The sequence below is a fragment of the Bufo bufo genome, chromosome 2, assembly GCF_905171765.1.
Source record: "Bufo bufo chromosome 2, aBufBuf1.1, whole genome shotgun sequence".
NCBI lineage: Eukaryota > Metazoa > Chordata > Amphibia > Anura > Bufonidae > Bufo > Bufo bufo.
The window spans coordinates 77,394,038-77,407,110 of NC_053390.1; the positions used below are offsets into that span (position 1 = coordinate 77,394,038).

At 47.2% G+C, this 13,073-nt stretch overlaps 1 protein-coding gene across 4 annotated transcripts in view; it reads right to left on the reverse strand.

The window, feature by feature from the left end:
• ARL15 (ADP ribosylation factor like GTPase 15) overlaps positions 1-11,169 on the reverse strand; it is a 302,186-nt gene extending 291,017 nt beyond the window's left edge. For 2 of the 4 annotated variants that reach the window (XM_040421236.1, XM_040421235.1), the window contains exon 1: positions 10,964-11,168. Coding sequence is in view for 3 of the 4 variants with exons in the window: in XM_040421235.1 (XP_040277169.1) it covers positions 10,964-10,975 (12 nt within the window). In the remaining variant the exon portion in view is untranslated. Of the gene's footprint in view, positions 1-10,963 lie in introns of all 4 variants that reach the window. The other 2 variants (XM_040421237.1, XM_040421238.1) reach the window with 2 other exon arrangements.
• Between the last annotated feature and the right edge of the window lie 1,904 nt (positions 11,170-13,073).

Consider the following 13,073-nt stretch of genomic DNA (forward strand, 5'->3'; position numbering starts at 1 on the left):
CCCACAGGCACCCAAAAAGTGTACTTTCTACCTCCATCGGGCAGATATCCGCCAGAGTTTCTATGTTTTTAGTGCACAGAATAGCTATCCAGTAAAAATATAAAAATGGAAGCCTCGGGCACACGTAGGGATGCAGTGTCAGAAGTGCCAAGGGAACATCCCGCCTGTAAATAATTTACTAACTAAAACCAGATGATGATACACAGTGTTTTTATTTCTGAATTGTACAGTTTTTTTTATTCTATTTTCTGTACATGATTAGGGGGGTGGTCATCCTGCATGAGCTGCTCTTTTAGAGATTTGCTGCACAAGGACCACAGGCACCTGTAGTCTGGAGATGATTCACAGACTTTGTCACTTTTGTGTGCATGCTCTGTGACCTGTACAGAGTTCATTTTGCAGGGATGGGGAGGAAGTAAGCTGTGACATCAACTATTGTGAATGGTGGATCCTGTGTTATGTACACATAGGTGTAATCATTCATCCTAACGTGATAATGAGATGACTGCTGACAAGTGATTTGCACCAAGCAGGAAGAGTCAGTCTACTGTGAAGTTAAGAGGTCAGAATAAAAACTGTAGGATTAAAATGGACCATGACCAACTGTAGTCTGGCGTTGACTTATTTTTTGTCAACTTCGTGTGCATGCTCTGGCCTGTACACAGATCATTATGCAGGGAGGGGGAGGAGCTGACTGGTGGATCCTGTGCTCTCTATATATAGATGTAATCTTGCCTGTGATGATAATGAGAGGACTGCTGAAAGTGAAAACTGCAGGATTTCAGGATTCTTTTTTATACAGTGACATAGAAATTTAGAAGAAAATATCACCAGAATTTCTTAGAGGGGTTGTCCGGGTTCAGAGTTGAACCCGGACATAAGCTCCCCTTCACACATTTAGCCTGTATCAGTGAAGCATCAGAGCATTTCCCGTTCAACTGCCGATGACGTACACGCCTTTTTTTCAGTATGCTAGGTGGAGGCTCCCATCTAGCAGTGATCCCAGTGACGTCACCGGCACTAATGGGCAGTCTTTAGCGCTGCCCTAACCTGTAAAACTGGTGACGTCACTTAGGCTCACTGCTAGGCACAAGCCTCCACCTAGCATGCCCATAAGAAATCCAGTACGTGACTGATAGTGAAGAGAAAGCCCTTGTCCAACGCTATGCAGCGCAGGGCAAGGGGGAGCAACGGAGGTAGAAATGCTCTGATGCTCCACTCATACAGGCTAAATGTGCTTATGTCCATGACCCCTTTAAATCAGGCTACGACATTTCTTAAAGCTTGTTAATACAGTCCTGATCAAAAGTTTAAGAACTCTTGAAAAATGGCAAAAAATCATATTTTACATTGTTGGATCTTAACAAGGTTCCACGTAGAGCTTCAACATGCAACAAGAAGAAATGAGAGTGAGACAAAACATTTTTTGATCAATTAATTGAAAATAACGATTAAACTGAAACAGGCTGTTTTTCAGCTGATCCAAATTTTAGGACCACATGCCTTTAAAAGGCCAAATCTGTGCAAAGATGTGGATTCATTGTCATTTTCTGTCAGGTAGTCACACGTTGTAATGTCAAAGGCAAAAAAACTCTCCCTTTTTGAACGTGGTTGGGTTGTTGAACTGCATAAGCAGGGTCTCTCACAGCGCGCCATCGCTGCTGAGGTGGGACGCAGTAAGACAGTCATTTGGAATTTCTTAAATGATCCTGAGGGTTATGGAACAAAAGTCAAGTGGAAGACCCAAAAAAATTTCACCGGCACTGAGCCGGAGGATCCAATTGGCTGTCCGTCAAGACACTGGACGATCCTCGACCCAAATTAAGGCCCTTATTGGTGCTGACTGCAGCCCCATAACCATCAGACGGCATCTGAGACTGAAGGGCTTCAAAAACAAAAAACGTCCTCAAAGACCTTGTCTCCTTGAATGCCACAGAACTGCTCGTTTGGACTTTGCAAGAGAGCACCAAACATGGGACATTTAAAGGTGGAAGAAAGTTTTATTCTCTGATGAGAATTTTTTTTTTAACCTTGATGGTCCTGATGGTTTCCAACGTTACTGGCATGACAAGCAGATCCCACCTGAGATGTTTTCTACAGGCCACAGTGGAGGGGGCACCATAATGGTCTGGGGAGCTTTTTCCTTCAGTGGAACAATGGAGCTTCAGGAAGTGCAGGGGCGTCAAACGGCCGCTGGCTATGTCCAGATGTTGCAGAGAGCATTCCTCATGACTGAGGGCCCTCGTCTGTGTGGTAACGACTGGGTTTTTCAACAGGACAACGCTACAGTACACAATGCCCGCAGGACAAGGGACTTCTTCCAGAAGAATAACATCACTCTTTTGGCCCATCCTGCGTGTTCCCCTGATCTAAATCCAATTGAGAACCTTTGGGGATGGATGGCGAGGGAAGTTTACAAAAATGGACAACAGTTCCAGACAGTAGATGGCCTTCGTGCGGCCGTCTTCACCACTGTTCCCACTCACCTCATGGAAACGCTTGCATCAAGCATGCCGAAACGAATTTTAGAAGTGATCAACAATAACGGCGGAGCTATTTATTACTGAGTTCATGTTTGGAAGTTGGATTTCTGTTTTGGGGGGGGTTTAGTTTTTTTTTGGAGGTGTGGTCCTAAACTTTTGATCAGCTAAAAAACAGCCTGTTTCAGTTTATTCGTTGTTTTCATTAAAGAGGACCTTTCACCGATTCTTATCCTATGAACTAACTATACAGACATGTGGAGCGGCGCCCGGGGATCTCCCTGCACTTACTATTATCCCCGGGCGCCGCTCAGTTCTCCTGCTATGCCCTCCGGTATCTCCGTTCCCTAAGTTATGGTAGGCGGAGTCTGCCCTAGCGCTGGCCAATCGCATTGCAGAGCTCACAGCCTGGGAGAAAATAACCTCCCAGGCTGTGAGCTCTGCGCTGCGATTGGCCAGCGCTAGAGCAGACTCCGCCTACCATAACTTAGGGACTGAAATCTCCGCCTACTATAACTTAGTGAGCGGAGATACCGGAGGGCATAACGGGAGAACGGAGCGGCGCCCGGGGATAATAGTAAGTGCAGTGAGATCCCCGGGTGCCGCTCTACATATCTGTATAGTTAGTTCATAGGGTAAGAATCGGTGAAAGGTCCTCTTTAAATTGAATGCTCAAAAAATGTTTTGTCTCACTCCCATTTCTTCTTGTTGCATGTTGAAGCTTTACTTGGAACCTTGTTAAGATCCAGCCATGCTAAATATGATTTTTTGCCATTTTTCAAGTGGTCTTAAACTTTTGATCAGGACTGTAGCTTCAGCAGTATGTGTTAAACATATGTGCGCTATATGTGAATTACCTCCTACCAATCATCTTGGCAGTGCTGTGCCTATGAATAGACCCACAGTCCAGGTTGAAGTCACGCCTCATCGATGTCTAAAAGACTCCAATGTCACCAGAATCTCTTCTGAAATCTGTCACACTGTATTACGCACATGCTCACTGCGAAGATGAAGCTGAGCAAGTACATCCGGCTTCACTGCGCATGCACTGGAAGGCAGGGTGACAGATTTTAGCAGCGATTCTGGTGAAGCTGCCAAAGAAGAAAAATGAAAAATAGCATTTTAATATCTTAAACTTTGGTATTAGGAAAAAAATCCTAATAGACTGAACAAGAAATCTGAAAGGAAATGTACTATACATACACACACAATGTCACTGACTGGATGGACAACCATTGTCCGAGCATTCAGTAATCCACGGCTTTTATCGAGAGGGGAAATAATGTTCTTCTTCACACATGGTGGCATCGGTTGCTATAGCTCCAAACTGCGGAATTCAATAGGAACCTGACAGACCAAATCTAAAGTGGTGAGAGCCTGAATACATGGGAAGTAGCGGTCACCGGGTCTTTAGGTTAGCATATAGCGGTATATGTTGTGGCAATTTACAGGCGATACAGCACACTTATGGGGTTGGTAGCAGAGGTGAGGAGGTAACACAGCTCTGTTCCTACGAGGAGGTGGTGACAGAAGTTACAAGGCACCTACGGCAGGTCACCCACCCACTTTTTAGAAAGTGAATTTTCAGGGTTTAAAAGGAATCTGTCACCTCGTATCTAACAAATGGCAACGCATCCTAGTCCAATGTACCGTCATCACAACCTTTGTTGGAGAAAACGCAGGTTCCAAACCTCCGAAAAGGAAGTCTGATAAGTAAATTAGGGACCCCCAGTGACCACAAGAATGGGGGACTCCTGTCAACAGTTTGAAAGAAGCTGTAGCCGAGCATGTGCACTGTTGCTCCATTCACTGAGATAGCCTAGTACAAAGCGTGGCCATCTCCGGAAGTCCTATAGAGTTCGAGCGGAGCGGTAGTGGGCATGCTCGACCACTGCTCCAGAGACAGAACCCCACGGTCATCCTCTCACCACTGGTCAGGCACTTGTAACCGATCCTGTTTGGCTTAAAGAAAGCAGCCACAATTTTTTAAATCTCTTTAAAATAACCCATTACTTTCACATATTTCTGAAGGCTTATTCCAGAAGTTTTGATTAGTGGGGTCCCAATGATCAATTAAAATGACGGGCAGAAGCCCTCCGCTGAGCAATGTGCTCCTAAGTTTCAGTTTGGATCTTCGAGCAAGAGATGAGATTCCGTAATAACACTCTCCTAAGGCTACTTTCACACTTGCGGCAGAGTGATCTGGCAAGCAAAACGGATCCGGCATTTATTTTTTTCACCTTTTTTTTCGGTCTGCGCATGCACAGACCGGAAGGACGGATCCGGCATTCCGGTATTCTGAATGCCGGATACGGCACTAATACATTCAGGCAAGTGTTCAGTTTTTTTTTTGGTCGGAGATCAAACTGCATGAAGACATCCTGAACGGATTGCTCTCAAATTCAGAATGCATGGGGATAAAACTGATCAGTTATTTTCCGGTATTGAGCCCCTAGGACGGAACTCTCTGCTGGAAAAGAAAAACGCTATCCAATAGAGCGCCTTGATTAGGTGGTACATATAGGTGTGCTTGCTCCTCCTCCCATTGGTTGCTTGATGCACATAGAGGCGACGAGGAGCAGAACACCATATGTGCGGGGTCTGCGCTCCTGAACATAGAAGCCCAATGGCTTAGGTAGGTTTAGCGTAGGACCCGCCTGACCTGAGACCACCTTGGCGCTTGGTAGGCGGGCACAGATGTGTTTTGATCAAAATATATTGGCTAAGTGTCTCAGATTTTATCATATCAGAGTGAGGACTTTGTCCATATATAATGCTTGCATCTACTTTACTAAGTGCAATATAATCTTAGGCTACTTTCACACTTGCGTTCAGAGCGGATCCGTCTGGTGTCTGCACAGACGGATCCGCTCCTATAATGCAGACGTTTGGATCCGTTCAGAACGGATCCGTCTGCATTATAGTTCAGAAAAAATTCTAAGTGTGAAAGTAGTTCAGACGGATCCGTCCAGACTTTACATTGAAAGTCAATGGGGGACGGATCCGTTTGAAATTGAGCCATATTGTGTCATCTTCGAACGGATCCGTCCCCATTGACTTACATTGTAAGTCTGGACGGATCCGTTTGGCTCCGCACGGCCAGGCGGACACCCGAATGCTGCAAGCTGCGTTCAGGTGTCCGCTTGCTGAGCGGAGCGGAGGCTGAACACTGCCAGACTGATGCATTCTGAGCGGATCTGCGTCCACTCAGAATGCATTAGGGCAGTACGGATGCGTTCAGGGGCCGCTTGTGAGACCCTTCAAACGGAGCTCACAAGCGGAGCCTCGAACGCTAGTGTAAAAGTAGCCTTATTTCTGTGATTTTCTTCAATAATATGGCCAGTGACATCCGCAGATTTGTATATCATACCGTGCAGGATGTTTTTATCTTAGTTTTTTCTGTGATTTTTTTTTTAGTGTGAAAGTACCCTTAAGAAAGCCAAGAAGAGCTGAGAGCTTCCACCCCTCCTTATAGCAATGGTGGTTTCGGCACCGGGACCCCACCAGTCTGACCTTCGGACACATCACTAAGACGTAGAAGAAGTTTGTGAAAATGATAGGTGCCCTTTAAGACTTGAGAGAGGAAGACGACTAATTTCTGGAAGGAGGCAGCATCAGAACCTGTTAGACAAAGACTTATGATCCTGAACTCCAAGAACCTCACAGCACAAAGTTGCATAACTTCCAACCATTTTGTAAAACCTCAAATAAAACTTCACGATGGATGAAAAAGCATAAGTCTAAGGCCTCATGCACACGACTTGTTTTATTCCGTGTCCGTTGTTCAGTTTTTCGTGATTTTCTGCGGACCCATTGACTTTCAATGGGTCCGTTGAAAACTCGGCTAATGCACCGTTTGTGATCCGTGGTTCCAGTCCGTCAAAAAAATATAACCTGTCCTATTTTTTTCACGGAAAACGGTTCGCGGACCCATTCAAGTCAATGGGACCGTGAAAAAACGCGGAGGCACACAAGATTGTCATCCGCGTCCGTTTTTTTCCTATCATTTGCATGGCAAACTTGACTTAGACTTTTTTTTACTTTCCTTCATGTCTGGTGATCCTCCAAAAATAAAGGAAGACACACGGAAACGGATCACGGAACAACGGAACCCCATTTTGCGGAACGGAACACAACAACGGTCGTGTGCATCAGGCCTAATACGAACGATGAGGATGATGAGGAGGAGTAAGAAACATAGCAGGGCGTAATACAATCCACCACAACACTGCCACTATTAGAAAAGAGCCACCACAACGAGGCCAACCTTCACATCTCCATTAGACAGTGCCTCATACTACAAGAAGTAATGAAGACATGGGCTGGACACAAGATCTGATTCATACGGACTTAAGGCAACACTGCGGGAGCATTCACATGTACAGTTCTCAGTGTTTTATCAGCTCCAATGGTTAAAACCACGGAATAAAAATGCAGATTCCTGACGGCGCAAGCGCCCACACAGTATATGAATAGAGGAGGCTAAGGGTACTTTCACAAGGGTTGCCTGAACCGCCTGCCTGATCAGGAAAACTATATGCAAATTTACACAAACGCATGTCATTTGTAGACTGATTAGGATCCTGATCAGTCTGACAAATGTACTGCAATACAGGATCCGTTTTTCCGGTGTCATCCGGAAAAACGGATCCGGTATTTTATTATTTTTCACATTTTTAAAAGGTCTGCGCATGCGCAGACCTGGAAACCGGATGGAAATTAATGCCGGCATTCAGGCAAGTGTTCCGGAATTTTGGCCGGAGAAAATACTGCAGCATGCGGAACATAGGAGCAGCTTTCCTGAGACAGGTAAAAGGCAGCACAGGACACGTAGTACCACTCTATAATGTAGAGAGGGGCTACTGGACACCAATACCGGTGTTTTACCAGTGAAATGGCCACGCCGATAGTTTGGGTCAGTCAAGAAAAATGGGCAGCACCCCAAAAGAAGTAAAATAAAACTTTTAGTCACCCATGTGGAACAAGCGACGTTTCGGCTCTCAAGCTTGAGAAAGGCTCTATTGCAGAGCCGAAACGTCGCTTGTGCCAGATGGGTGACAAAGTTTTATTTTACTTCTTTTGGGGTGCTGCCCGTTCTTCTGGACTGTGCATATTGGGGTCGTGCTTACCCCTACAGGGCTGTTCACCTGATTATTTTTTCTTTAGACGGTGCTGCCGTGTATGTATATATATATATCTTAGTCAGTTTAGGCCATATATAGGAGGCAGGCAGTGAGCAGCAGCGTCTTGATAGATCAGCACTGCTAAGGCCCCTTTCACACGGGCGAGATTTCTGCGCGGGTGCAATGCCCGAGGTGAACGTATTGCACCCGCACTGAATCCGGACCCATTCACTTCAATGGGGATGTGCAGATGAGCGGTGATTTTCACGCATCACTCGTGAAAATCGCAGCATGTTTCTGCGTTTTTCACGCAACGCAGGCCCCATAGAAATTCATAGGGCTGCGTGAAAATCCCAAGCATCCGCAAGCAAGTGAGATGATGGGATGAAAGCAACCCGGACCCCATTAAAGTAAATTCACTGTATTATTTTCCCTTATAACATCGAAGGATCTTCTATCTTCATTCAGCAGGACCTGCGCTGACGTCACCATGTGGTGAGCGCAATTACGTCAAAGGTCTTTTTGCAGGTCCTGAAAGAAGAAGATGCCGGCTGCGCGAAGAAGTGGATGAGGTGAGTTAATTTTTATTATTTTTTAACCCCACAAGCCACATTATACTATGCATTCTGTATTCAGAATGCTATTATTCTCCCTTATAACCAGGTTATAATGGAAAATAATAAAATCTACAGAACACCGATCCCAAGCCCGAACTTCTGTGAAGAAGTCCGGGTTCGGGTCTGGGTACCACAGTCAGTTTATTATGACACGCGTGCAAAACGCATTGCACCCACGCGATAAAAACTGAACGACGCAATCTTAGTCAAAACTGACTGAAATTGCATGCACACTCACGTGGGTTTCCCGCAATGCTCACGCGATGCATCCGGAGCAAACCCGGGAGGCCCGTGTGAAAGAGGCCTAAGAGTCAACTTCAGAACCAATTTTCTCACAAAAATACACAAATTCACTAAATAAAGTATATTACCAAAACATTAAAGGGGATCTCCGGGCTCTCCTATACTGAGGACCTGTCATTAGGGATGAGCGAATCGACTTCGGATAAAACATCCGAAGTCGATTCGCATAAAACTTTGTTCTAATACTGTATGGAGAGACTTCGCAAAGCAATAACTTCGGCTCATCGGAGCCAATACATTCTAATAGTCTACGGAGCTCCTGCTCCGTACAGTATTAGAACAAAGTTTTATGCAAATCGGCTTTGGATGTTTCATCCGAAGTCGATTCGCTCATCCCTACCTGTCATCAGTATCAGATGGGCGGGGGTCCGACACCCGGCACCCCCGCGCTGATCAGCTGTACGAGGAGACGTCTCTCTTCCTGTTCACTGTTGTCTATGGTCTTTGCCAGGGATCAGCAACCTTCAAAACTACAACTCCCAGCAGGCAACATGCTCGGCTGTTCTTCTAACTCCAATAGAAGTGACTGGAGCACTCTGGGAGTTGTAGTTTCAGAACAGCTGGAGTGCCGGAGGTTGCTGATCCCTGGTTTTTGCCATAGACAGCAGCAGCGGACAGCAAAAGAGAAGAAAGACGGCACGTGCACACTGCTGACCGGCGGGGGTGCCGGGTATCGGACCCCCGCTCATCCGATATTGATGACAGGTAGGGACGAGCGAATCGAATCGAATGAAACATCTGAAGACGATTTGCATAAAACGTTGTTATCACACTGTACGGAGCAGGATCCGGAGGATAGGTCATCAATGTTGAAAGCCCGGAGAACCCCTTTAACACACATTAGAATACAAATAAGTGACACTACTGAAAATAAGGCAAAATCCACAGAAATACGCCACAGAAGGCTCAAGTCTCCGTCACATCATACACAGCCGAGGACCATACAAGTGCTTGTGGATCCGGAAGCAAAATAGCGCAACTTCTTAAAAGACAACTCCAGGTCTTGATCCCTATAAGGCCTCATTCACACGAGGGATAAGGATTGCGTCCAGGAAAAAACACAAGTTCTGCCTTTTTCAGCACGGATGTAACCGGTTCTTGATGCACATTTCCCGCGCGTGAGGAAAAACTGAAGAATAACAATCTACATCTCGTGGCAACCATCTGTGAATAACGCATCGCATCCGGACGCCTTCCGTTTTTCACACAAGCCCCATTCGCGGCCCGAGCTGCGTGAAAAACACACAATATCGAACGTGCTGCGATTTTTTTTTCCTGACACACAGATGATGAGTGAAAAACATCATGTGCACAGAGCCACAGAAATGAACGGGTCAGGGTTCGGTCCGGATGCCGAGCGTCCATAACACCTCTCATCCGGATGGAAATCTGCCTGGTGTGAAAGAGGCCTTGCAGGAAATCCCCTGCATTGATTTTGGGGGATCAGCCCAACAAAGGTCATTACCACACAGAACATCCAGGACGAGGTTGGGGTACAGAATTAACGTACGGACAAATGGTGCGGGCCCCGTACCAGCACTTCCTACTGGGGCCCATGAGACCATATACAAAACCTATACAACATGTAAAATCCCTTAGAACCACTAGAAGAAGGTTAACAACTGCCCCACCCCAAAAACAGTCTAAAGGGTGGCTATACCTATTACTTTAAAAACAATAACACCGCCATACAGTGCACATCACTCAGCACAAAAACATCCTCCGGCCCCGTCACCTGGGGCTCTCCAGCCGCTGGGAGTTGTAGTCTCACAACAGACTCGGAACGTGGCGAGCACAGCAATTCTTTATCTCTAGGCCCGTCAAGGGGGTCCAACTTCCACTGACCGTCTCTCAGCTTGTTGTCAGTGAACGAAAACATTCTTACATCCCAAGGCTAGAAAACCCATCCCGACTGGACCTGCTCCCACAGCAGAGGGTTCGTCACAGTGATCCAGCGCAGATAACAGCTGTCAAGCACGAGGGATAGAGATATGAGCTGCTAGCGGCTTGCCTAGACTGGACATCCATTCACTGACAGCAACCAGAGATCTTGAAAACAGTGCAAAATTGAAAATGCAAAGTATATCAGAAAGTTCTCATTGCACAAAGACCTGTCCAGCCCTACGTGTCACCAAGCGCCATGGCAGTCCAGCCCGATCCAGGCGTGACAGTGACATAAACGACACGGTTTAGTCATTTAGACTCTTTATTATGCCATTTTGCCAGTCAAGGAGGTGTCATTAAAAGGTAGCTCAAGGCCATGGAGGGCAGTGACAGGCAGGAGCTGTCCTGCAGGCTGCCAGCCACCTGTGACTGGGGCACTGCCCTCATTAGGCAGGCATTAAGCACCATTAAGAGGTTAATAAGGCAGGGTGCAGGGCAGCTCACTGGAGCATGCTTTATGGGGGGAATGGCCTGCACTGGAGGAGGGGGCACTCACCATGTAATCCATGGACTCATGCAGTGGAGGCTGGCAGGCTGGAGGAGGGCTGCTCTCCGCTGGGAGTCCGGCACCTCAATAATGAAGCCCTGGGAAGTTACTGCTGCTGCTGCCGGGGCTGCCGTCCCCTCTCTTCCTTCTCCTCCTCCTCCTCCTCCCTCCTGTAGACGCCTGGCAGCCAGCACCGAGCATGGAGGAAGAGGGCAGCACGGGCCACGCCCACTACCACCACAAAAGCCGACGTGGACCACGCCCACCAACACGCGATACGCCCGCTAAATCAAAAAAAACACCCCCCTCCTTGATCCTTAGCCACGCCCTGTTTTTACGACTGCCGCCCTCCCTCCTGCAAGAAAACAGTCGTCGCCTGTCACATGACTTGCTCACGTGGTCTGGTTATGTGCGTTTGTGTATGTGTTTAACCCCTTGCCGCTAGGACCTGGGGGACATCTCCCGGCTGACTACCTGACTGGACGGGTTCAGATGGAATGCCTGCTCCAGTAACCCATTCGCTACCACTTTGTTACAGGGCTTTCCCTTCTTCTTTTTTTTTGACAGCAAACTTTGTCACATAGGTTAGTATTTGGAGATTCATTTACCACCTTTTACACCCCTCTACTATCTCTTATGGTTGATTTAATGTCTGCATGTGTATTTATTTACAGGTCCTGCACATTGTGTATTTGTATTTCTGATTTTGTGACTGTTAACATGTAATGTACCTGGTCCACCAGCAGATGGCGGCAATAATTGCAGAGCTACCTAGCCTAGAGTGGAACCTTCTAGAGCAGTGATGGTGAACCGTTTAGAGACCGAGTGCCCAAACTGCAACCCAAAACCCACTTATTTATCCCAAAACGGTAATTTACCCTGAATACTACAGTCCAACAGTATATCTTCCATGTACTTTATCATTTAGTTATAATAACTGTCTACATTCAGTGAGCTGCCTGTGCTGTTCATAGTACGCCCTGCGCTGATGAATGGCAGGAAAAGTCTAAGGCATATTGGTACACCACAGACTGTTTCCAGGGTGTGGGTGCCCACAGAGATGGCTCCGAGTGCCGCCTCTGGCACCCATGCCATAGGTTCGCCATCACTGTTCTAGAGTCTAGACCACTCTAGAGAGGGAGGAGTTTAGTTAGTGAAGGGGAGTCTAGGGGGATCCCCTGCTTGGGGAAGGCAGCAGGCCCTCTTTCCTCCTGGACGAGCCCTGCAGAAGTGAGTCTAGAGTACCCCATCCAAGGGGAAGGCTGTGTGCCAGCCAGCGGAGCCCTGTCTGCTCTGCTGGAACAAGAGAAAGGAGCCTCAGAAGCCAGGAGGAAAGGCTCCCTGGATAAAGATACAAATAAAGAGCAAGACAGAAAGCTAAGTACAGCAGAAAGGAAACGTTTTTATTTAATCCTGATAGCATAGCAGAGCTGAAGAGTGACAGATGTAGCAGAGCCGAATGTGTTTGCCTGCCAAAATTAATGCCAAAGCCTGCTGGTAACCAAGATAAAGTTGGAAGATTGTTCCCTGATGTAAGTTTATTCAAGTAAAGCTGTTTTCAGCTTTAAAGGGTTTCTACCACCAGAAATACTGTTATGTAGCTGACTGATATAGCGATGCGCTAATGTCAGCACTACATAACAGTATGTTTCTAACATTTGTCCCTGCAGCCGTTTTTGTAAAAAAAAAAGCACTTTTATGATATGCTAATGAGCCTCTAGGTGCTATGTGGGCGTAAAATCAGCACCTAGAGGCTCCGTCCACTCACCCATTATCCCGCCCAGGTCCAGTGTTGTGCCCGCCCCGCTCCTCTTGATTGATGCCACTGTTCCCTGCATCGTTGGCGAAATCCCGCGCCTGCGCCGTTCACTTCTGTCTTCGGCGCAGGCGCAGTGAGTGAATGATGCGATCCTGGTGCCGGATTCCTCACTGCGCCTGCGCCGACTACGTCACAGTGAGGAAGCCGGCATCAGGAGAGCGGCCTTCACTCACTGCGCCGAAGACAGCAGTGAACGGCGCAGGCGCGAGATTTCGTCAACGATGCGCTGGACCGTGGCATCAATCAAGAGGAGCGGGGCGGGCAGAACACTGGACCTGGGCGGGATAAAGCGTGAGTGGA